The sequence below is a fragment of the Coturnix japonica genome, chromosome 3 (genome assembly GCF_054131305.1).
Source record: "Coturnix japonica strain WE chromosome 3, WE-NBRP24, whole genome shotgun sequence".
NCBI lineage: Eukaryota > Metazoa > Chordata > Aves > Galliformes > Phasianidae > Coturnix > Coturnix japonica.
The window spans coordinates 71,924,045-71,951,351 of record NC_140665.1 but is presented as its reverse complement, the minus strand read 5'-3'; the positions used below and the strand labels follow the sequence as shown (position 1 = coordinate 71,951,351).

At 38.4% G+C, this 27,307-nt stretch overlaps 1 protein-coding gene across 2 annotated transcripts in view; it reads right to left on the bottom strand.

Moving 5' to 3' along the window:
• The window catches only part of RNGTT (RNA guanylyltransferase and 5'-phosphatase), a 169,706-nt gene that overhangs the window by 116,983 nt on the left and 25,416 nt on the right, over nt 1-27,307 (bottom strand). For both annotated transcript variants that reach the window (XM_015858955.3, XM_015858956.3), the window contains exons 9-10: nt 9,715-9,850; nt 3,702-3,773 (exon numbers count right to left, since the gene is read on the bottom strand). In XM_015858955.3, the coding sequence (XP_015714441.1) occupies nt 3,702-3,773; nt 9,715-9,850 (208 nt within the window). The remainder of the gene's footprint in view (nt 1-3,701; nt 3,774-9,714; nt 9,851-27,307) is intronic.

Sequence of the window (27,307 nt, the reverse complement as noted above, 5' to 3'; positions counted from 1 at the left end):
AATGCCTTACAGCAAATTCTCAGTTACAAAACACTACTTTTCAAGATAGTCACCACTACTACCTGCGTTTGCCAGCACGTCATGCTCATAACAATCTGCGCCAGCGGAGGTGACCCACTGTCAACGTCACCACTGCTAAAACACAGTGCTCACATCCTCTAACTGGTCTTCATAAACATTCAGCAAGTGTCAACAAACATCAATGGGTGCCATTTTTTTTTTTCTACGTGAAGGAATTCAATGCCATACCTTATCTCCATACACACTTCCATGTCAGATGCCATCCATCTCTAATGTTAAACCAAAACGTAACAGAATATTGGTGGGAAGGTTCAACCTCCACTGCCACACTAACAACACTCGCCTCTGATGTCAAGAGCCAAAATAAAATAGAAGGCATTACTTTCATAGCAGCTCATGTACATGCCAAATGAGGGAAAAGAAATTAAATCAAAGCATTCCATTATCAACTCTGAAAAGTGACTTTTTAAGCAATTGCAGGTGATAAGCATCAGAATTCATTAAAAAAAAAAAAAAAAAAACCTGAACAGAAATTATTTCCACACTTTCTCTATGAAAGCAAATATATATCTCTCCCAATCACTGAAACTCAGTTTTCCTTCTAAGACTTTTCTTGCCTAGATATCTAGATGCAAATGCTTAGTATGTATTTCAATCACAGTCTATTTTCCCAGTTTCTTTCACCTCTTATATAAGGTCCCTGAAGTTTGTTCCTGATACATCCCAGTAAAATTGAAAACCTAAGTAACAGAAAGCCTCACTGATAAAAATTTAATTAAAATTCTTAAGAGGTAGGTGGTCTTTTTTCTCATTCTTCTCCCTTGCCATTCTCTTTCATTTCATATTCTCCCTGCTCACCACTAAGTTTCTGTTACCCTTCTCTCCCGATAATCACATCATCCTGCTTTCAGTGATTTCCTCACCTTCTCTGGGTCAAGCACAGATGAAATACTAAAGTCTGAAGAAAGATTCTGTGATGTACTGAGACACTGCACTCTTCAATTCCACGACTTTCCCACAAATTACAATACTGCACACAAAGTTAAATACTTTCCATTTATTCCCATCTGAGTCATGACTAGCAGACCACTGCTGCTCTTAGATCTCAAATTGATACTCATCTGTCAAACAGGTAAAACTAAATTCCATCTCAGACAGGTTGCCTTGTCTCAGCTGCTACATTACATTTGCAAATGTAATGTTTTAAGTTTTAAGAATTAGTCCCCTGAAAATAGGAAAACACAGAATTAAAATACAAGAATGAAATATGGTCCAGTTGGGAAGCACAACAACAGTGCCAGGTGAAAATACTGAGAAGAGTTCAAAGTGATATTACAGTAAGAGACATTTGGAAATCATCAATTATATGACACTATTTTGCCAAGGAGTACAGTAACTCCAACACTGACTTTCAGAGGAGATCTACGTTCACATTCAAAGAGTAACACAAAATTCCTGAGCAATACCAACAGCTCTCTACTGGGGACAGGGCTTTTGGAGTGAGAGTTGGTTGCTCTGTGTAATTATTAGATTTGAAACTACTAGGAAAATTACGCAACCTAATTTACACAACTTTATTAAAAAAGAAAAAAAGAACGTATCCTTCCCTGCCAATTAGAAGTTTTCAGTGCTTTTACCTCTCTTGGTGATAAAATTCTGTTGACCACTTCTTGCCAAAACAAGCATGCTCAGGTGCCCAGTTTTGTAATTAAGCTTCTAAAATTAACCTAGAAACTGCTGTGCTTTTTAATCTTTGTGGTAGGATCACTGCTAATCAATTCTAGCAGCTGAAGCCCTGCTCGTACTCATACTGATAACAGTGCCTTAATTTGCCCTTGACATTAAAACTGTGTTACGTAACAAACTCCACTCTCATTCCCAATGTTTAAATCAAAAACAATAACCAACCAACAAAATATACTAAAGAATTTACATCTCTGCTCAGAAATAGACTTTCCTCAAACCTCAACAATCCTCTGAAAGCCCTCTCATCATTTTTGTTGTTTCCCCGGTGGGATTCTTCAGATTAAGTTCAGACCCTTTGCTCCAAACATTTCACCAGAGCTTTTGAAAAGCCTTATTTTGATAAGACAGCATATGCATATCCCATACTGAGGGGAAACTGCTCATTTTGTACCTTACAATTCATTTTTAAAGGGAAAGTAACAGCAGTGAGTGACAGACCAGACAGAGCAACAGCAGAGACAAAGAACTACATGAAGAAAACAAACATTGAATCACATGTGGAAGAACAAGAGAGAATACAGGAAAAATGAGAAGTTCTTGCACACTTCTGAAAAACAAGGAGTCTCTGCATACCAAAAAGTCCTACCCATAGGAAAAAGCTAGAAAAAAGCTAGCCCAGAAAGCTAACATCTATCACAGTGACTACCCTTCTCAGCACACCAACATCTTTTTCTGTGACCAGTACCATGGCTCAGCCTGCAATTCCCCTACATACTGGGAGGCACACTCAGGCTGAATAGCATCTTACGCAAGACTTGAAGAATCAACAGCAGTTAAAGAAGTCTGAAATGTCTTGCATTTTAATAATACTGTTTGCCCTGCTGGGAAAACTAAAAGGATTCTGTATTTTCAGAAGCATTAACAGATACTAGACTGTTTTTCCATGAGATGAGAGGATAAGAAGAGCAAAAGCGATGAAACCCTGAGTTGAGATAAAGATGGTTTACAGTGAGAACAAAAGCTGTTTGCACAAGCAAAGCAGCATAAAGCACTCATCCATTCACTACTTCCCATCATCACACTCAACCACTTCCAGGGAATCAGGCTCCTTCACAAATAATGGTTCCTTGGGAAGATAAACACCACAGTTGTGAATGCCCTCCCATCCTCCTCCTTTTTCCCATTTCCTATTACTGAGAACAATAGCATATGGTATTTATTTCATATGAAACATATGGTCAAGGTTAGTTCTTCAAACAAGCTTCAATAGAAGAGCCTTTCATAAATCTAACTTCATATTTCACATATATCATGTCTTTTTGGGAAAAAAAATATACAAAATTAAAAATATATATCTCTACAAAGGTAGCAAGCAAAAGTCCTACGGTGACTTTCAAATGATTACCATATTTAAAATAAATAACAGAAACAAGTTGCTTGTCCTCCGTATTGTTAACAAGTCTCTCCTGTGCCCACAGAGACTATTTCTAGCTGTCAAAAAAGGCTTGTCCTTTTTTTACAATGTATTTCTTTCTCACGTATTTGCCCTACAGCTAGTGTAAAAATAGGAGAGTCTGCTTATTGAGCAGCTATCAGAACCTACAAGCCTGGCTTCAAAGAGAAATTTGGGAAAGAGGTGTTGGAGTAGTTTAACAAGGAGCACTGTGATGCTCTTATAAAATACAGGCCTCTAACAGGCCAACTTCTCCATCCCTTCTCCATATTCACTCTCTATATAGTTCAGGAATGCTTTAGAAATGGGAAATTTTCTAACAGTGTTTAGTAGACCATTTCAAACCACCGCTGTGTGGAAATAAATCAATGTCTCTTAGAAGGCTGCTTTCAATCTTAATTCTGATGCACTGCTTTTTATTGAGCTACAAAATGACCTGATACTTCTAGCGCTGAAGTTTATACTCAAGCTCTTAATTATACAAATAAGATGAAATTAGCAATGAGAATCAATAATTAATGATAAAACCAGAAGTACTTACATTAAATTTAATAATGTCATATATCAAGTACCGAGGAACAACCTGTCCATTAACCTTGTCGATGATCATTTCCTTAAAAGAAAAGAGATGACATTTACATTTACTTCATGACTACAAGAAAAAAGAAAAGTCAACACATTTATAACTAGTGAATAAGCCTGGGAGTGTGATGTAATCAAATAACTGGCACATTCTAACTGCCAAAAAAATTCTTACAATATGTCAGCATTATAAAAATATTATGGCCCTAAATGTCTCATGAAGCTTTCAGTAAGAAGGCGGAAAGCTGTCCTAATGCTCCACATTCTTATCTGCAACATTTCTATGTTAGGTTCTTCACAGCTTTTAAAATCATGACCTTTCTTGTAAGAATGAGGCCTTAAAAAACCCAGTCAGAACCGCAACCCTAACTCGTCGCTTTTGGAAATCTCACCCACAACAAGAAATTAAACAGCAGAAAAGTACAGAGCAAGCTCTTTCATCCATCTTTTAACGTTCACTTTGGTCTCTTTCATGCTGGCTGTGTTCTAAGCAGCAGTGACAACTGCAATTTGTTTGAACGCTGCACTGTGACTAAGCACTAGGACTCTTTCGAATGGAAATACAACATCTATATCATATGAAATTAGTTTCAATTCTGTATATATGGGTAATCTATCTTGAAAATGTCAGCAAGGAGAAAAATCCATTAATGATCAACAAACATGAACACAGACCCCTTACATGCAATACAAAGCAGACCATCTCATTAGGTTAGTAAATTAATAAAAAATATATTTAGTCACATGCAACATAATTCTTAACTAATAAGATAGTTCTACCAGCAAAGGTATTTTGCTGCCAATACCAAATTAAAACTCCAAAGCCACAAATAGGAAATGAAGCAAGGGTTAAAAAAAAAAAAAAAAAAAAAAGTTCACTGTAACATGATGAAAACATAACTACGTGCTCAAGAATTAATCCACAATAACATCTTACATCAACTCAAATTAATTCTTGATGAGTCACTCGCACTTTTGTTTTACAATCTTTTAACTTAGAATCTGTAACTTTCACAGAGTAAACCCCAACAAGATCTTCAAAGATTCTGTCTGAATACTGATCAAACTTCTTGAACTGTACTTAGTAATTAATCACATTGGGCTTTTAAAAAAATAAGCAAGTTTTAAATGCAGATTTGTTTTCAAGTAAATACAAAGTTGGAGGCATTTAAAGATAAACAAGAATATGTAAACCTACTGTTTCAAATACCAATGGGAACCAGAAGTTCCCTACTTAATATTTTGCAATCTCATCTTCTATAAACTGAATACAGAAATGTAGATCATATTTTCATAGCCAAGTGAAATGTCATACATATCCTCCTTCCATAAAGGGGGAAAAAAGTCTGAGTGAAAAATACTCCTTCATAATACTACAACATCTTAATTTTAAGTCTAAAAATTACTTAGCCATAGATACTGTCAAATAACATTTGCAAAAGTCTACGTAGAAGGGGTGTAATGAAATGCTCTTCTGTCACCTTCCAATATTTAGGTAAGACACTGGCAAGCTATGAATGGAGATGCAACACTGGAATGCATTCTTTGAGAGTAAATTTCATAATCAGCTAAACAAGTAGATAGAGCAGGTACAGAGAAGAAAGGCATTGAGTTCAAATGTGAAAGTTTTCACAGATGTAATAGAACAAAAAACCTGACAGGATTTGTTTTTCCATTGGAAATATGGAGTATAGTAAAAGTGAAATACAAAAATGCTACCATGCTGTTTTAAAGTTTCAACTGCATGAGCGAGCAAAACTAAAACACATTTAATTGAACATACATTTAAGGTTTAAGGACTTATTTATTCAACACGCATATCCAGAGACCCAGCTCTGCTGCAAAGCCAGCATTTATATGCAAAACCTTGAAAACAATTTGATGCCCAGTCTAAAAGATTTTAAACCTAATTTTCAAAATCTGAATCTCTGAATATTCTGTTTACAATTATTATAAGGTACAGACAAGAGCGTCATGTACATTTGTTACATTTTCTCTGGAATTTTTAGATTTAACCCAGAATTAAATTCTATATCAAAACTTTTTCTCTATTTCAGACACATATAAACCTTCTTGACTCTTTACAAGTGAAGGTCCTTTGTTACATCTCCTTTTCTTCTTCCCTCTTGCCTCTTGTTCTTTCCCAGATCCTGACTGAAATCCCAGCTACCAGGGCAAAAACACAGTAAGACAATATGCTTTAGCAGTAGAAAAGACAAATTCCTGTGCTGCTCATCACCATCACAACGCTGACATTCACTGCTCCATTAGCTATGCCAGTACAGCTGTCACAAGGCAACAAGGTGTAAAGCGATCATAAGAATGATTCAATTAATCTAACGCATTGTTATTTAAGATTCTGATCTCAGAGTCTTCCTTGAAATTATAAAAAGTGAAAAATGCCTCCAGAATCAGATCTCAAGGGCAGGTTCATACTGTAGACAGTAGGAAAAATGGACTACTTGAGGAACTCAAACTCACTTATACTGATTAATAACCTGATACTGTAAGGCTATACTTAAGACAATTTCTAGATATCATGTGGCTACACAATAGGACACAGAAGTACTTACAAGTAATACCCGCAGCCTTTTATTACCTTTCTTATATCCCATGTAGGCTTACAGCCGCTATAACACGTTTTAATATTGCCTCTACTAAGAAATACAGTTTTTATCTCTTGCCCATTATCCACCACTTTAGATAGCAACATAACCTTCAGGTTTGCAGAACGAGGTCCACTTGCCAGTTTCTTTGACGTAATCTGGAAAACTGCTGGTGTTAATCTTCTTTGCTTGTGCTGCAGAGCATATGCTTACAGCATATTAGAAACAGCAACTGTGCTACGAGCCTTAAGCTGAACCAGTAGCAGAAGGAAAGATGATGGACTGATAGCTCAGGGACTTGTTTTTTTCCACCTTGAATCACAAGTCTACATTGTTGCTGGATATAAAATAATCCAAAATTTAATTACAACTCAAAGAATCTCATTTTCCCAGCAACTTGCAGAATGCACTCCTAGCTGAACCAGAGCATGGAATTGGATCTAATCACACATCTGTTCATCGTTCCTTCTCCTCCCGCCTCTAGTCTTTCCTTTATCCCTTTACTTTCAAAACAATCCTAGCCAGTGCTGGATTTCAGGAATACAAAGAGCTTTATGTTTTCAAAAAAGAAAACAACTATGCGCACAAAGTGTCAGTCTTCGCAAAGTACAACAGTTGTAAGCTGTACCATTGCTGACAGAGCTTACAAATATGTGAGCTCTGTACTGACATGAATGTGCAATAGGTTCTCACTCTCCACTGACCGCAATTCTGTGGGATGTCTTTGTCAGTGTGAACGTCTCTCTGCACTCACGTGCCCAGTGAATTCTAAATTCAAGCTCTAGGAGGAACACCTCCACCTAGGACCTCACATGTTAAAAAATCACCCTTTTTATAAATTTAGACACCATATATTTACAATAAGAGTCCTTGTTTACCCAAATATTAAGCAGCAAATCAAACACAGTATATTTCCACATTTTCTACTCACTTGTTCCAAAGCTAAGCAGAAACTTCCTGAAAACAACTAACTAGTTTCCTCGAACAACAGCCAAAACACTTGAACATTCCCTTTATGCATTCCCTCAGATGCTGGTATGGAGACCAAACACCAGGTTTCCAAAGGAATGCTTAATGTTATGCTAGTCACCTGTAGGTAGCATTCAAACTAGTTTTAATGAGATCCACAGAAAACTTTCTTCCATGGCAGAAGAACAAACACAATCGAAAAGCTTGAGATGAAGACAGAGCATTGCAGAAAAGTTCTTATCATGAAGATGTAACCGATCATGGTAAGAACTGCCTACAAGTAATTTCAGCCTGAAGTGAACCCTAGATGCATTTGAGATTCTCAAAGAACACTGCATGAAAGGCTTGCATTAGAAGCCTTAAAGCATGTTAAGAGATCACTGAACTCATGGAAATTACCTTTATTAAAGTTTTATGCATTCCCATTCTAAATAAACTTGCAGGGACTACTTAATCTTTTGTATTCTGATCACATGCAACTGTTTCACCACATGGAACTGACAGAATTCATCTGTTTTCTTCTTTCTTGTACTACTACTAAGATCAATGTGAAGTAAGGCCAGTTGGGCCCCTTCGTTCTGTAACTTCATTCTCTGAAAGTGAAAAAGCTACTTCAGGGGCAGTAGTGTGAATTACTTCAATCTGTAATTAATGAATTAACTTAACAGCCTTTCCGCACTAATGGGCAAAATACGTTAATGCAAAAAAAAAGCCAAGCTTTCCTTCGTGTAGATTAAAAGAAATGAAATCATGCGTATATTACAAGTAAGGGAACAGTTATGGAAATCATCATTTGATGCAAGCATTAAAAAAACAGTGAATTACAAAGCTAAGCTGTTGAGATGCTTCAAGCAATAGGCAAGCTCCAGCCTCAAATCTGCTGAAAGAACTGCAATTAAATATAATCAAGATTGGTTTTGTTTGTTTGTTTGTTTTTTAACAGATTATACAAATTTGTTTTAAAATCTGAGCTATAAAAATATTTATTATCCATCAGAAGATTTCAGTTTATCTCAAGGTATGTTACTCAATTGACTTTCCATATTTTGCTTTCTACTTCACGAAAAAAACTGTGAGGAAAAGAAAGGAATCATTATGCCATGCAGTGAAATACTGAAATGTGCTATAGCAACCACACTTCTGCTGAACAGCAGATTAGGTAAAGTTATAGCTTACATCCTGGGCTACAGAGTACGTGATACAACCGGTGACTTGATTGTTAATTCTTCCAATTTAATTTATTCTTAACAGCCAAAAAGCCAGACAAGAGCCCCAATCCCATGCCCAACAGCCACTGCCGCATTCACACACATATATCAATGTGTGCTTCCCTGTCCTCCACGTATGCATATTAGCCAATGTTAGTAAATCACCTGCTTTGAAACAAGAAAAGAGAAGTCTCCCTGAAGAACTTCAGTTTGAGTAAGGCTTTCCAAAGACTTCCCTGTAAAACCATTGCTACAAAAGCAGCACAGCAAGCTGTCTGCTCCTTCACAATTCTCTTGTAAGTGACAATGAAGGCAAAGACAACCTGTAATTTCACTCGATAGATGACTTGCCTAACCTCAGTCTAAAGACGTCAATCTATTTCAGGTTTTTACCAAGCAAAAGTGATAGTAAGGTAGAACAACTTCACTGCTACCAAAACATGACAGGGAAGTGCACTCATTTACACTGACAGGTATTTAGTATAAGAGCTAATGAAGTCATTCATAGCTGAAATAGAAAGGTCAAGAAATGCGTTGTCTCTTCACGTGACTACTGTTCTGCAAAGCTTAGCCTAGTAATATTACTGGAGGCCAACTTTTGAACAGCAAATGCAGACGTTATAAAGTTTGTTTTGCAACTGCTTCACAAGTCCACTAGATTTACATAATTTAAAACAGCACAAATACTTAGACATGTTTCAGTCAAAAAAATAGAATTAAACCATTTCTGCACCAGTTAGTAATTCAAATTAGCTGAAAATAAAATGACAGAATCAAATGACATCAAGTCACTGAAGTCAAATGTCAAAATTTGATCAAACTTTATGAACACTTAGATAAGTGTGTAATATTTACTGTGTTTACTGTAACAAAAGACAAAGCTATAACAAGAGATGAGGTTCGGCATTCATTTCTCCAGATTCTTTTCAAACTTCTTCTCATGCTTAAAGAAAACCATCTCAATACCTTGATTTATTTCAAAGACAAGTGAACAGCTCCCTCCAGAGCAGTTATCATTACTTTTCTGTAGATAAGAAGCGAGTTATGAACAGTGTGATTCCCACATTCAGACACTGACAACATCTATTATTCCTAAATCCCATGATTCAAGCCCAGGAAACTTGGTCTTGTTTCTAAACAAAAACAAACTGTTGAAATTGTTACAATTATGATACCGTATATTCCTTACCCCATCTAGGAGAGTGTTTGCTAGATGCATGCGAAGATCTTTGCGAAATGGAAATTCCAGATTAGATACGTGAAAAATTGAATTGTCTCTATCAATCATATATACTTCGTTCTTGCCATCAATCAGCATCATGTACCTGCAAAGGCAACGTTAAGGAGTTAAAGATGCATCTTCTAAATCTCAACACTTAATTTGTCTTGTGTTAAAAAAATAATAATACTGATGCATTATAAAAGAACATTTTAAAAGAGCTTTTTATAGTTGCAAAGTAGAAGCCTCCTGTTTCGGAAAAGCAGTTTCATTTGATGTAACTATCATGAAGGAAATATTTCAAAACTAAAAGTTGAGAATATACCAACAAGAACTCACTATGTACAGAGAAAATGATGCCTGAAAATCTCCTAAAAAGAATGGAGATCTCAGCACTGAAAGGAATACATGAGGCTAATTCAGTTAGACTTTGCTAAAAGATCTTCCACTCCCATTTTCCTTTAAGTGGGCAAGATCTTTACCTGATATAAATCAGCAGAGCTTAACTCTCAAGAAACACTGCAAATCTCAGCAAGAGACTGAGCCTCTTTCCATTAAACACTAGGAAATTTAGACAAAGAACATTCTTCTGCCATGGTACATGTAAAGAAAACTTCAACACTAACCACAATATCACAAATAATCGGTGAGCTCAGTTCAGTTGCAAACAACTGTTCTTCCTAAACAAATAAATAAATTACAGCAAGGCAGCGCTGGGAGCCCAAGTCAAAAACATAAGTTTCTTTGTGCAAAGCCCAAAGACAACTCCTCTATATACATTCTGTATATAATGGAAAACAGTGAATTAAAAGTAAATGACTGGAGTTTCACCAGCCACATCAGAATACTCTGAAACAAAGAAAGCATATTTTGAAGACTTTCACAGAAAAGATCTTTTCATACTTGTAGAAGTCCTAAAATAAAATAGATGTACTAGGGGAAAAAAAAAAACAACAAAACAACAGATCTTTTCATAATTCATCCAGTTCTCCTTGGGTAGTCCTGGTTCTGAAGAAATAATGAGTTACTAGTAGTCTCTTTTAAAATTCACCATTGCTCTTAAAAGCAATGCCCACAGAATCCCTGCTGTCAAAAGCAAAGCAGCCCCCAGAACTCCTTCAGGCATTTGGTCTACACAGGCAGCTCAACTGCTGCCTTTGCAGATCCTACACCTCCCGAAATCAGTAAGGCTGCTTCTGAGGACATAGCATCACACATGCAGCTTAAATAAACACTTTCTTCCAGTATTATAAGTCCCATCACAGTTCACACCAGATATCATCTTAACTAATACTTTTCCACAAACAACATGAGTACTTCAAGGTGTTATGTATGAGTCACACAAAAAGACAGGTAGGATCAGAACCGAAGTCTTCAGAAGGGCTGGGAGTAGATTAAGTTAATCAACATGAGGGGAGCTAAAAATCGCACGAGGTGCGACGATGAAAGAAAGAACAACTGTAATTCAAACTACATTAAAGTGGATGACTTCATGTCAGTTCTTCACAAGATAAAATAACCTGAAGTCAAAATTAGTTTTTCAAAACACACAAATTTGCCCAAAACTGAAACTAATTACAAAGGGCAAGTTGTGTTTTTCTCAAAAATTAAGGAAATCGGGTGAAGGAGAAACAAGTGAGTAAAGTGGGTAAGATACATTGTACACTATTTTAAGCAACCTTAACTATCTACACGCTAATATATTCTTCACTGTTTTAAGTGCTTGCTTTCTTTGCAATTTGCCTCAATCAGAAAACAGCACCAGAAACAAGCCCTAATGCTTCAAAAAATCTAGGACATAAAACAAACAATACACGTGTTACCATTACAAACGTGACGCAGTATGAGGTCTTCTAACAGCTTCGAAAAACATAATCAAAACATCTAAAATCTTCGTTTTCAGACACCTAAAATATCTACAGGTTTAGGAGGCATACAGAAGGTTTCAAAATCTTCTGTTTGAACATCAAAAGATAGATCAACACCACCACTTTCTCCAATCCATTCACTCAAACTCTATGGAGGTTTACTTAAAAATTGGTAGCTGGATTGGATCTTAGAAGATTGGTAGCATCCTCAGCCCCTGGGGTGAGATTCCTGCCCTTCCCTCATGATTTCTTTCTCTCTTTTCCCAGCGTTTCATTGTTGTTGACCTGTTGTGCCAGCAGTGTGCCCTGGTGGCCAAGAAGGCCAACAATATCCTGGGGTGAATTAAAAAGAGCGTGGTCAGCAGGTAAGGGAGGTGATCCTCCCCCTCTACTCTGCCAATGGTGAAGACACATCTGGAGTACTGCGACCAGTTCTGGGCTCCTCAGATAAGAAAGACAGAACTTCTAGAGAGTCCAGCAGAAGGCTGCAAAGATGATCAAGGGGCCTGCAGTGTCTCCTGAGTAAGGAAAGGCTGAAAGACCTGGGACTGTTCAGCCTGGAGAAGACTGAGAAGGGATTTTATCAGTGCTTATAAATATCTAAAGTGCGGGAGTAAACTGGACAGGGCCAGGCTTGTTTGGTGGAGCACAGCTACTAGACAAGGGGCACCGGGCACAAACTGGAACACAGGAAGTTCCATCTGAACATGAGGAAAAATTTCTTTACTTTGAGAGTGAAAGAGCACTGGAACAAGCTGCCCCAAGAGGCTGTGGAGTCTCCTCCTCCAGAGATATTCAAAACCCACTCACTGTAGGGATTGTGTTTTAGCAGGGGGTTGGACTCGATGATCTCTAGAGGTCCCTTGCAACCCCTATGATCCTGTAGAAGGTTGAAAATATTCCCCTCCCAGTTTAATAAAGTATTTCATTCATGGATTTAATATATGCAATTGTAGCAAGGAAACACGGGCATATACTACACAGAAGTGCTTTACTTACTGTAAACTGAAAGCAAATTAAGGAAACAGAAGAAATCGATTGCATTATCTCATCCATCACCTTGACAAAGAACGTCCCCAAATTACACATCTGTGTTGTAATATATCTTCGAACAGTTTCCCACAACTGCCATTGGAAACACCTTGTTTCAAACATTTATCAAACATCATCTATATTCCCCTAATGAATTTCTCTTTGTGACAATAGCTAAGCACAGCTATTCTTTCTTTCAAAACAAGGACTACGTAAACAGTCATTGAGCTTGCATTTCCTCTGTATGGTATATAATATTTATCATCGTGTATTTATTTTAACTATCAGAACTTTCTCAAAACAGAAAAAAACACGGTTATTTCAAACAGTAAGAGGAAACTAGCAATGCCAGCAAATCAGCTTGTAGTTCTGAGGGCAAGCTGTGCCACTCATACTTACAGTGCTGTGTGGTTTAATGCAGAAGCAGCTCAGCACCTCAACACCTTTTTGCTCACTACCCTCCAAGGAGGACAGGGGAGAGAACTGGAAAAAAAAAATAGAACTGACCTCTCACGGCCCCTGAGCAGAGGGGTTGGCCAAGTGTCTACAGCTCAATGGCCTTGCACATGGTGTCACCTGGTGTGGAGCAGCCTAATTCAAGCACCTGTTCTGACCCCACACCCTGCTTTGTGCTGTCACAGCAGTGGCTCTGCCCCAGACCCAGGCACACTCCCATCACTCACAACAACCAAACATCAGTGTGCTACTCTTAACATGGTTTCAGCTGAAGCTGGGACAACAATTTCAAGCACTCTTAACACACAGAGGGCGCATGCATGCTTGTGTATTTCCCCCAAAAAAACTATGATTTCAAACCTGATTTTAATTCTACCTCAATGTCAGTAATACAGCCCCATCTTTAAACATCTTTATAAAAAACCTTAGTAATTATACAGACCATCCACTGGCCAATGTGTAACACATGCGAAAATGAGCAGCAAGGCTGCCAAGAAAAAAGGCAGATATAAAACATATCTGTGCTTTTAGAAAATTGCCACATTTAGGCAACCTGCAGTTAAGCTAACAGCAATTATCCAAATGCAAGTCCACAATTAGAATTCACACTTGCTACAAGACATCATATTTCTCAGATTAGAACTGAGCCATGAAATTACCCATTTAATTCTCTCTTCAGACTCAAATCCATCCAATCTGATTGCAAGCTTGCATGGAGACAAGCGACCTATCCCAGTGCCTAAAAACTGTAAAGGATTCAGTGGTTGGTATGGCAGGAGGGCTCCTAGACAAGATATTATTGATGACTAAGTGATCCTAAGGCAAACCTAAGTTCAGGAGACAGATTCTTCAAGATGCATTATACACATCCAGCATGTGCAACTACATTAAGCCAACAGCACTCATGAGGCCCGCATGTACATTCATACCCACAGGTAATTTGGCTGGTAAATATCAGTATTTTATTCAAACCATAACCAGAACAAAGCTAAATGGTTCCTTGGGCATCCCATTAAGACTTATAAGAACTTGGGTACTTCAAATACCCAGAGCACAAAGTTCAGTTTTGCTGTGTTTACAGAAAGTGTGACTTGAGGGGAAAGTGTGGAAAACCAACCCAACACAGATAAAAGACAAACTTGTCAAGTTACAAGTTAGCAACATTAGATAGAAGAAATGTGCTGAAGGAGGGACTGACAACTCAGAAGCGTTCTATGAGCAGCTGATAAACAACTACGTCTCGGGATCAGTTCAACAGAGTTTACTAATGAGTTTTTTCTATTCTTTATTTTCTAAGTGAAAGAGCGTAAACTCACATGCTTAACATCAGATTTTTCTCTACACCACACTATAAGCTTTCTTAGGGAAGTCTTGTAGACTGCTGATCAGTGCATTTCTGAATAGTATCTGGATGTGCCCTGACAGCTTATATTTAAAGAAGTTAATTAAGGTATTAGCATCACAAGCACTTACACTAGAATACAGAGCAAGCCTCTGGGCAATGCCACATTGGCAAAGAAAAAATAATGTTGATTTCTCAAACGCATTCAATAGGAACTAACACGGCATATAGAAGCCTAACTGTCGCGCATTGTATTGCCTACTGTGAACACTACTCGCTATTACAGCTGTACATTTATTACTAATTATCTCTATTGTGTTAACACCAAAAAAGCTCCAATTAGCCAGGCCCCATTGTATTAGATCCCCTGCAAGTACACAAGATGACATGGTCTGTATCAGACAGCTCAAACTGAATTTCAAACAAGGCAAGTGAATAAAATAGCAGGAGTGGAGCAGCAATGAAATTGTTGGCAATTTACCTTTGCTAACAATACATAAAACTGGAGAATTATCTTGAAAGTTCTATGCAGACATCAATGAACGCATCCAAATAAAGGCAACTGTTTCAAAGGTCCAGGTTTGCCTTCATGCAGAAGACAGCGCAGTTGGCACAAAACACATTTCAAAAATTATTTTATTAAAATTCTTTATTTGTTTTTGCGGTTTTTACACCATTTAATTGCTGAAAATGATCTGTTAAAAAAAACTTGGGTTCCTACTTTATATGAATGTGAAATAATTCTCACCATTTTAAAATACCTTCCCAAAAAATACTCTTTAAAGACGAAACAAGGCAAATCATAGAAACATAGAATTACTCAGGTTGGAAAAGATCTCAAAGATCATGAAGTCCATCAACAGCCTAACCATAGTACCCTAACTATAACAAGCCTCTGCTATATCATATCTCTGAGCACCACATCCAAACAGCTCTTAAACACATCCAGGGATGGTGACTCAACCACCTCCCTGAGGAGCCTATTCCAGTGTTTAACTACCCTTTCTGTAAAGAAGTGTTTCCTAATATCCAACCTAAACTTACCTTGGCGCAACTTGAGGCCATTTCCCCTCGTCCTGTCACCTGTCACCAGTGAGAAGAGACCTGCCCCGCTCTCACTGTAAGCATCTTACTTCATTTCCCTTCGATCTACAGTAATTCAGTCAGGAACAGGAGCAAAACCACATCTCCCCAACTCCAAATTCACTACCACACTGACCAGAGCATGCAGCCTCATTCCTCTCTCTTAGTTTATTTTCAAAGTCATCTTCATCAGTGTTAATACTCTTTGACACAGTTCCCAACACTGAGCACAGCATTCACCCTTGTGTATCTGCATAGTAAAACTGGTCTCCTAGAAGTTCAAAGGAGCTTTACTGTGGACATCATCTTAGTTTGTGTTTTACCTATGTTCAACATCTTCCTTCAACATCTTCTTAACTGAATAATTAGAAATAATAGACAAAATACTGCACAACTCTCAGACTTCTGAGATCTCCTGTGTTTGATTTCAACACAAAATGAATTTTCTGAGAAAACACAACTAATTTTCAAAGGAGACTGAAAAAATTCAGCTCATACTGCAGCTTCCTTTGTTCTGCTTTATTTACTCAGATGGACTTTATCAATCTATACTAATTATTTTGACAGAGCATTGTTGATGTTGCCTTTTTTCTTTTTCTTTTTGCATATGCTTCTGTCTACATTGTCACATTAAAGAATGCAAAATGTAAGGAATTCCATCATCAAGTCTAAGTGCAAAAGCATGACAGTTCCTCATTCCCACAGGAGTTCATTACACAGGATAGAATCCGCCTTGTGAAAGCTTTGCCCTCCCACACAAACAAGCCTTACTCAACTTGATAAAGCAATTAGTATTGCTAAGATGTTTGCTGATGCACAGCAAAAACAAAATCCTGTTGTAGATATCATTTTTAGTTTCTTAAGTTCCCTGTATGACTGACAGCACTTCAAAATCATAAACATGCTGCCACTCCTTACATTCATCACCTAGAACAAGGCTCATCCACCCCAGCACTTAGGCCCCTGCCTCTCCTTCCTGACAAGACAGTGTCAACTTCTGACCAGACCATCAAACGCTGTAGAAAGGGCCAGGGGAATGAAAATTAATCACTACCCTTTATCCACTGACAGTGGGAGTGCCTCTATCTGTGTCACTGAAGCATTTTGATTCCACATCCTGGCCTCAATCCAGATAGTGCTGGATCCAGAGTAGCAGTTTAAATGACATGAGTATGCAGTTGGCCTGTGGCAGATGGAGCAATTCGTCCTCAAGTCCCAGTAAACACGCAAGGCTCAGCTTGCTTTCTTCTCCTACATTAATTGCTGCTGGCAATGGACACTGCCTCTGACTATCTCCTGAAGGATAATAAAACCTGGATGCGTGCACACTACTACTTTCATTGTATAAACAAAAGGAAAACAGTAAGTACTTAATCAGCACACTAACAGCTCTGTCACAAATACCACTTCCATGCTATACTCAAGTTTTTCCATCTGCACAAACAGAGCATCAGACAGAACGAAACAAGCAGAGTATCAGACAGCATGAAGCAGCTACACATGAACAGCTGCGAAATTACATACTTGCAGGTATCATGCAAATTCTGAAGGGAAAACCACACACATGCCCACTGGAAGTCAGCCCACTCAAAACCCACTAACACTTCATGTTTTTATCACCCTTCTAGGTTAAATTCTATCATCAACCATTTTTCCAATATTTTATATATAAAAAAAAATAATTATATTCTGTCTGTCACTTCCAATTAACAGCCACAGCTCCAGTATTTCATATTCATGACACTGCATTCAAGTGCAGTGGTACGTCTCCCTCATCTGTTTGTCAGAAAGTGTTTGGTTTCCGTTTCAGAATTCGTAATGGCAATATACAACTGGTCCTAACATCCAATATTCAGGACTTCCCCTTGTGGCTTTATATACCCATTCTTCCAAAACTACCCATTGCCATTTGTTTCTCTTTCAATCCTTTCTTTATCTGTCTTACAGTTCTAGGAAACTTCATTAGATTCCATATCTATAATATATCAAAATTCACATTGAAGTCCACAGGCACAAGATCTACTACTACTCCTTCCTTTTTCAAATATATTATTTTTCCCTTTAAATAGGAAGCAAACTGCAACCAAAATGGTTGAACACAGAAGAAATGTCAATCCTCATCTGTAATGGTGACTGAATTCCTCATTCCTTCCTCACTCCTTAGTTTATCCAAACCTGTCCACCTAGAAGGAGAATCTACATCACTGTTTTACTGTTACCTCTCATTGCAACCACAACACTTTAAATTTAAAGCAAAGCCTTTTCATCAGTGAACCAAATTTAAAGCCAATAAACCTTTAGGTCACACAGACGGTGCATAATACAGAAACAATGTTGCATCATCATACAATTCACCAGAATACTGGAATAATATGTGCACTAGCATTAATAGGAAGTTCATTTTGGAATATAGGTGAGGGTAACACAGTTACATGGAGCATGGAAAAATGCAGAAGCATGGAAGCTGGTATCATCTCTACTAATGAAGTATCATAGCTTAGACTGAGTTCAAACTTTACTTTTATAAATTAAGAATAAAAATGCCTTTAGTTAATTTAACAGATGGCAAATGAGAAAATGATGTAAAATTACATTTTCTGAAGTATTATTAGATTGTGAAACTGCAGCAGGGCTGGTAAAACCAAGAATTTAACAAGGTTGGAAAGGAAAAAAAAAGAAAGACTATCCAGTTACAGCGTTTTCTTGACAGCCTTCCAGAGTTTTAATTAAGTTAAAGAAACAACAACAACAGAAAAAACATCCACAGCATTCTATTTCTTAAAGGGTATTAAACTTTATGGATTAAATTTGAAGTCATCTTGTTATCATGACTTGACCTATTGCAGAGGGTAAATTAACCTATAACTAATATATACTGAAGAATATACTTATACTTCACAATGAAGTATGTGGTGCTCAGAAGAAAGAAATCACAGAATCACAGAATTATCAAGGTTGGAAAAGACCTAGAAGATCATCTAGTCCAACCATTACCAATACCTCCCGGCTAAATCATATTCATCAACACAACAACCAAACGTTTCTTGAACACTCCCATGGTCGGTGACTCCACCACCTCCCCGGGCAGTGCATTCCAATGCCTGACTACCCTTTCCGAGAAGTAAAATTTCCTAATGTCCAGCCTGAATCTCCCCTGCCACAGTTTGGAACCATTACCTCTAGTTCTATCACTGTCTACATTTGAGAAAATGCTGAACCCTAGCTCACTACAACCTCCCTTCAGGAAGTTATAGAGAGCAATGAGGTCACCCCTGAGCCTCCTCTTCTCCAGGCTGAACAATCCTAGCTCTTCTCAGCAGCTCCTCGTAAGGCCTGTGCTCCAGACCCCTCACCAGCTTTGCAGCCCTCCTCTGAACTTGTTCCAGGGCCTCAATGTCTTTCTTGCAGTGAGGGGCCCAAAACTGAACACAGTACTCAAGGTGCGGCCGCACCAGTGCCGAGTACAGGGGGACAATTACCTCCCTGTTCCTGCTAGTAACACTGTTTTTGATGCAAGCCAGGATGCCGTTGGCCTTCTTGGCCACCCGGGCACACTGTTGGCTCATGTTCAGCCGAGCATCAATCAGTACCCCCAGGTCCATTTCCTCCACACAGTCCTCCAGCCACTCCGCCCCAAGCCTGTAGCGCTGCCTGGAGTTGTTGTGGTCAAAGTGCAGGACTCAGCATTTGGTCTTGTTGAACCTCATCCCATTGGCTTCAGCCCAGCTATCAACCTGTCCAGATCCCTCTGCAGGGCCTCACTACCCCCAGGCAGATCCACACTCCCAGCCAATTTGGTGTCATCTGTGTACTTACTGAGGGTGCACTCGATGCCCTCATCCAGGTCATTGATAAAGATGTTGAAGAGGACAGGCCCCAGCACCAACCCCTGGGGAACACCACTCGTGACCGGTCACCAGCTGGATTTAACTCCATTCACCACCACTCTGTGAGCCTGACCCTCCAGCCAGCTACTTACCCAACTGAGAATGTACCCATCCAATCCACAGGCTATCAGCTTCTTCATGAGAATACTGTAGGAGACAGTGTCAAAGGCTTTGCTAAAGTCTAAGTAGACCACATCAACAGCCTTTCCCTCATCCAGCAGATGGGTCACTAGATCATAGAAGGAGATCAGGTTGGTCAAACAGGACCTGCCCTTCATGAACCCATGTTGGCTAGGCCTGATCCCCCGGCCATTCTGCACATGCTGCATGATCTCCATGCCGTCCCACCAACATCTGCCTCTGATGTCATGCAGCAACATAATAAAATAGGAGGCATTACTTTTGGAGCAGCCTTTGTAGATTTAGGGGGATATCTGTGCCTAAAGTAACAGCCTCGGAAGGTGGGGGGGGGGAAGAAAAAAAAGCAAGAAGAAGTGACAAATATATTTAGAAGACAAACACACAAAGCGAACACAAAACCCCACCACCTTAACATCAGATGGCAAGTAATTATTTTCTTCCTTTCCCAAGAAAAAGAATCATGTTTTCCATGGCGTTCCACAACTAACAGACAATAAAAGACTATTTACAGCCTTGAAAAGGGAAGTTCCCTAGACTTTGAAATGATTTATGCCAAGTTACATGCTGGGTCAATTGTGTCTACTTCACAGGCAGCAGGTTCAGAAGCGACGACTGTCATTATTTGTGCCCACAGATTAGAGGACTAGTTTGAAAGGAAAACATGCCCTAGGTATTCGTATAGTTGCACTCTGTAGCCCCAATATCTTTCTTTCCTGAATAAACTTAATCCATTACACTTCATGAAACGTGCCTGTGATGCTTCCCAAGAGAATCAGCAGCACAGGACACACTGTTTCACTATCAAAAGTGGTCTACAAGAATGATTAATGATTTATTTATTAATTTTTCCCTGATACTCATGGCTTGAACATCAGGTACATACACAAGCACGCCATTTATCTTGGTCTAATTAGAACATTCTAGGACTATAGTTGAATACTCAAAGATTAGTATTCGTAGCACAAGCTACCTAATAAGCATTTTAATACATTAACGCTTTATAAATAAACAAAAGAGCTCGCTTCGAAGACAGTCTGTCCAAATATTCAAATAGTTTTGTATGAATAATTGTTAAGCAGCACTTTTCAAAGGGCTCTGAATTTTAAGCATTTAAACTTGCATGCTATCAAAATGCTCCAGTACTATGAAACATCAAGAATGGCATTTTACAAAACACACCTTCCTATGGCAAGGAAATATATTGCCATGATTTTTTAACCCCTAAGAAAGAAACAAAGAAGCAACAGCTTCCTTCTGTAATTTCATTTCAGAGTTGTGACTCTGTTTCAGACACACATAAATGAGACCACAATATAGAGTAAGAATATATTCTTCATATATCCATGTCAGTTTGAATCCAGACTGGAGACGATGTGACCTGTCATACCTATTCACTCATTTCTCTACACTGACTCAGTGATTTAAAAGGACAGGGATAAGAAGCAAAATGGAATAATCGTGCTTTAGCAATAAATATATATATATATGTATACATACACACACATACTCACATCCCCCATCACACCCCACTCCAAATGCAGCATGAATTTCAAACAAACATCACCAATTGCAACCTAGTCCAAGAGCTGTAATGCTACTAGATCTGGTCTGTAACATTTATTGCCATTTAAAATAATGCTGCCTTGAGCAAACTTCTTAGGAGTAACAATATTTACACTCAGCGTTTCCAGATACCAGCCTAACACCTTAAGATACACCATGCTACTTCGTTTGATCTACAGTCTCTCAGTAAAGTGAGACAAACCAATACAGTTATACAGAACTGATGAGTTACCTGGTCTCCTGAGAACAGCTAACAAAAATCGACTTCTGGAAAGTCTAAGTGTGCTCTCATTCCATGGGCAATGGGTAAAAAGTGAGAAAATGTTGATAAGTCCTTTGAGAACACATAAACTGGTGGAGATAATGAAGGCAATCTTGTGCTAGTGCTTCTTCATCGTGATCTACATGACATACTACACACATATAAAGTGCCCTTAATCTCAGCACAAAGTGGCTTTCTGCACTCTCAGATAAGAACTCAAGTAGGAATGCAATTTTCACTGTTTCTAATGCTTTGGTAAACAGGCTGATATCAGTCTTGTAATCCTAAGGTTAGCATCCAATGCAAACACAAGAAGTAACTGTTAAGTTGTAGAGTGACTGAAGACACGCACCTCTGCTACTAGCACTCCATCTTCCTAATCCAAAAACACACCTTTTCCGCTTCCCTGCCTCATTTTCTCTTATCCTCCTACCTAAATACACAAAATAAAACTATGAATTAGGCATTTGTATTTTTCAGAAAATTAAGAGAATGATGTTTACGGTGCTGTAAAACATCTACAAGTTGTTCTCAATGACCATTAATAAGGCATTTTATGGCTTTTTAGGATAGAAAATTATATAATCAAGTAGGCATAACCTTAAAAAAACACCTGAATATAATCCTTAATCATATATGTGTCTTTATGTACCGTTGGAGCAGACTGACGTTACATTACTACTACACACTTAAGAGCTCAACTGCAGGTGCTCAACAGCTGATTAGTACTGAAGTTTACAAAAGCTGTTTATAGCTTCTAACCTTGTTTGGAAGGGGAGGGGAATGCTTTAGTGCAACTATTTTTATGAACTTCACAACTTTTTCAGCCAGTATACAACATACCATCTCCAATTAAATATATTCTTCAAAATAAAGTCAGAGATACAAATCCTATGTGGATTCCAGATTCATCGTCAATCAAGGTTCTTCCACATGTAGAATTAATTACATAATTAGTTTAAAAATAAGCAGGTTTGTCCTCTCTTAAGAGCAAGTTAAAGCAATTACAAAGCAGGAACATTGGGATCTATATCATAGTAAATAAAAACTGCATTTCCCTTCTAAAGGTCTTAAAAGCATAGCATGCAACGAAACACTGCAGGTAGGAATAAGGGAACAGCAACAGTCGCTCTTCCCTTTTCAGTAAGGTCTCTACTACACGTCTCTTTAAATACCATCCTATTTTGATGCAGCTTCACGGGAGTAACAGAAAAACCTTTACCGCTCCTATTTTCAGACAGTTATTAAAAATAACCACAAGCGTCTGGTCAGAAACTTTCTTACATGCGTATGAACCACCTACAATTAGCATTCAAGAGCTGAGGCTTTGCCTGCTGCTGACCATCGCAAAAGCACATGCTATAAACAGAGCTCATTTAACTCTGAATCAAAGCATTTAAGTTAAGCCCACTTGTTCACAAAACCTGTCGCTCCTTTAATGAATTCATCTGGTTCCTTAAAAGCTTGCTCAGTACATGGACAAACCCAAAACCCCGAGCACTTCTGGTCTTTAACATTTCAGATGATAAAAAGTGCCACAACAAAGGAAGGGATGCACAGCGTTAACAATCAATGGTGCAAAATTTATATGTATTTTTTTAATTACACTAATATATATATATATGCACTAATATGTGTATATATATATACAATATATATATATTACAATTATATATATATATATATATTAGATAACGAAAGGAAGGAAGAAGAATAAGAAGGCGCAGTTTAAAAATGCCCAGAAAATTCTAGATTATGCTCTGTATCCCATCACAACATTTACAAGCAACTATTCCCTCCTGACCCCAAGAATGGAAACACAGGCAAATAATCAGACACCTAAGATACCACATGAACTAACTGATTTATTTGTTAGCCATCTAGGGTAAGAACATAAAGCCATCAAGAAACGTGGTATTCATACCTAGAGAAAAGCTCTATGTTCATAAACTATTTTCAGCAATGAACGGCCCTAAATCTCCCTGTTAAGAGTTCTTTCTGATGCCAGCTGTCTAACCTCAACAGCCAAATCTCTGCCTTCCTCCTCCACACCAGAAAATAATACACTAGGCAATTGTGTAATGCTCCGGGTCAGGTATTTTCCACCATTGGCTCCATGTCTGTAAGAACCTGCTCATCATTTTTTACCAATCTGAAAATTAATCTATGCCCTCTCTCTCATTCCCAATAGAGTCTCTTTCAAGTTTAATCCCACCTTAACAACTTCACTCTCAGTAAGTAATCTTTCTGTTTTTTTAATTTGCTTTCAAGGTAAGTTGGTCTCTCACTCTAAATAATGAGTTCTCAATTCCATTATTTGTTTTTTAATTGGATTAGCACAACTCTCCAATCTTCCCTGTCCTTCTTCATTCCGTTTTGTTATCTCATCTTTCTCCATAACACTGTCCTGCCTCTCCGAGGTAACTGTCAGATGCTGTATGGTAACTGTTGAGTCATTGCCTGAACCACTGATTGAGCACCTGGGGAAAGGACCCGCTCAGGCCTTGGAAAACAGGCAACTCAGCTGTGTGACTTCAAGGGGTGGAGCCTTCCTGCAACTCTCTTAGATCCCATTTTAAGGGCTGACTTCCACAGGGGAAGGTTCTTTCTGGAGATCCCTCCTGAGTGGAGCTTTCCCCTGAAAACCTAGAATCTTCTGATATAAGTGATCAATCTTCTTCCTTTCCTTTATAGCATCTTTCTCTCACACCAGTACTTCCATCATCACACCTTTCTTGTAATGTCTTTCCTATCGTATTGATCCATCCTACTGCTACAGATGCACTCATGGAAAACTCTCTCTTCATTAGTATTATGCAAGCAAGTGATCTTTTTTCTTCCTTGCCGTGTTATTTTGCACTACATCCTTTTATCTTATTATTTCTAAATCAGAAAATCTGTTTCTCAGTTTTCATCATTTTTGTCAAGCTGATTTTCAGCAATGATCCCCTTTTCACATGTTACTCTCAACTCAAAAGACTTCTGGATAATTTTTCATATTAGGACGCTGATATTTCTTAGTTGTGGGCACAAGCTTCATCTTACCAGCCAAAGGACCATAGGACAGCGAAAGAAGACAGCATTGAGGCAAATTCGGGGGAAAAAAAATTTTACCCCCATATCTGCTATCTTTAAAAAACAAGCATGAAAAGTACTCCCAGTAGGTATCCTTCATCTTTCAAGTGATGGTCTTAAGTATGGTTTTGAAAAGACTACAGCTGGCAATAACCTTGAACTTCACAAAAACAGAAGAATTCTTCACTTTCTATAAAGCTGAACTGGAGACACAGAGGGTGCTATTACAAGTCTTAACCATTATTCTGAGTTACCCAAAGCACATAAGTTAATATTATTTGGTTAATAAACAATTAAAAAAGCTTTGGCCACCAGTTTTACCATACACTTAAGTGCAGCCTCACTATGTTTATTTTCCACTGATGCTATTAAAATGAGAGTTACGTGGACAGCAGGCCTTTTTCAAACATGTAATTTGCTAATTATGTAAAAAAAAAAAAAAAAAACCCTAGATATTTTATTATGAATGCCTTTTAAACAATTAGTAGTGATTCTCACAGAGGCTTAAGGTGCCATACCTACTTGTTTTTGGTTAGGTATTTGTGAGCCATCAAATTTATATGGATATTTTTCAAATATAATAGCCTTTGGCAAGAACTATCTGTTCTGTAGCTCTTCTAAATAGCTGATTTACCATAATTGAACAGCCACTGCATTAGTAAAAAATAATAAAATCAATCCTAAAACTACATGCATACAGATGTGAAAAATAAAAAGGTACTCACACAAATGTAGGACAATAACTCACATCCCTTAATAGCTTATATTTTGTTCAAGTCACATTTTACCATTATAAAGCCCAGTGCTTTTTGATTGGATTAATATGAATTATTCTATGGACATTTTAAAGCTTTTAATGATTCCTAGTGGTATGAGTCTTTTTTTTCAAAACTGGCATCTCATTACTTTACCGACCCTACCTCTGTCTGAACATTCAGCTCCACTCATTAGAACAAACATCTGCTACAAACATTATTAATGAGACCTGTATCATGGGATACAGCGAGCCGCTAACCACCTGGGCTAATGACTTTACAGTACAAAGTTGATAACACTGAGTCATCCAGCATGCCCTGTACATGCTATAACAATTATCTTATTCAGATAGCATCTACTATTTCTGCAATCCCAGCCCTATGAAATTGGATGCATTTGTAAAGCCATGCATACCTTGTAGCTACTGCTGTCCTACAACATGTATTTTCTATTTAAAAAGCCAGAAGGCATGACTTCAATAGTGGAAAATTTGTCCTTTGGATTTTGGTGTCTTATGAATAGATGACCTAGATTACCATAAAAATTATTTTTAAAACCCCAGAGGTCTGACAACTGTTTCAACAAGCATACAGAATAGAGCTGATGTCAAACCAGGCAAGATAACTGCAAACTTAAGTAATTTTTTCAATAATAATGCAACATGACTTTAGAAATGTTTCTCCCAAAACAGAGTGACTTCCAAGTAATATTTACATACACACAAAGAAATGCCATAAAGGAAGTATTTTTCCAAAGTGAGCCACAATCTGAGATAAATATGGATACAGGTCTTCACATAGGCCCTTATAAAAATGTTTGCTAAGTTCCTAGATCATGACCTCTCATTACCTCAGAAAGAAAACACTGAGTGATTTGGTAGACCAACCACACAGCACCTACTATAGGCCTTGCTGAATGTCTGCACAGAATGTTCTGACTGCACTGTGAGCTGGGCATCTCCCATGCCTGTCCACAGGCACTGTGCTTTATGGAGTGCTGTACAGCACAACACTGTCCACCCAGGAAGGAAAAAAAAAGAGAATCATAGAATCACAAGGTTAGAAAGGACCTAAAAGATCATCTAGTCCAACTGTCCTCCCATTGCTGTTGCTACAGCAAACACAAAACCATATCTCGTAGCTCCTCATCCAGACACCTCTTGAACACTGCCAGGGACGGCAACTCCACCACCTCCCTGGGCAGCTATTCCAGTGCCTGACCACTCTCTGAGAGAAAAAGTTCCTTCTTATGTCCAGTCTAAACCTCTTCTGGTAAAACTTGTGACCATTTCCCCAGGTCTTGTGCTCCAGACCCCTCACAAGTTTCATTGCCCTTCTCTGGACACGTTCCAGTGCCTCAATGTCTTTCTTGTAGTGAGGAGCCCAAAACTGAACACAGTACTCGAGATGTGGCCTCACCAGAGCTGAGTACAGAGGGATGATCACCTCTCTGCTCCTGCTGGCCACACTACTTATACAGGCCAGGATGCCAATGGCCCTCTCAGCCACCTGGGCACACTGTTGGCTCATGTTCAGCCCAGCATCGACTAACACCTCCAAGTCCCTTTCCTCTGAACAATGGTCTGAGAACATGAGATCAGAGCATTAACAGCCATTACAACATTATGTCAGTTTAGAAAAGCATAAAATAAAAGCAGCTGCACTGTCATTAAGCAGGGTGTCTTTACAGCAGTTCCGTAGGTACAGATGCTCCCTCAGGCAGTGCAGGTGTAAATTTAAGAGCGTTAGAGAATACAAGATCAAAACTGAGGAACCTCCCTGGGTAAGAAGGGAGAACACACTGCATTTCCCTTTGGAGTAAGCACATCAGTTCACTCCAGAACATAACACGGAGAAAGAACAAGATGTGTACTTTTGGATGCTCACAGAAGAATTCAAAGCGAGGCACTGAACAAGCAAGGCCACTCATATAGGCACAGCCTCTGAGAACCAGCAGAAAGTAAGCAAGGGTAAGTCAGAAGATTTTGAATTCCAGGATCTGTTTTAATAGGGGAATATTGCCAACAAAAATGAAACTCAGAATCCATACGTTCACATAAGCATGTAAGATGCTACGCCAGTAATTTTCCAAAAATGCT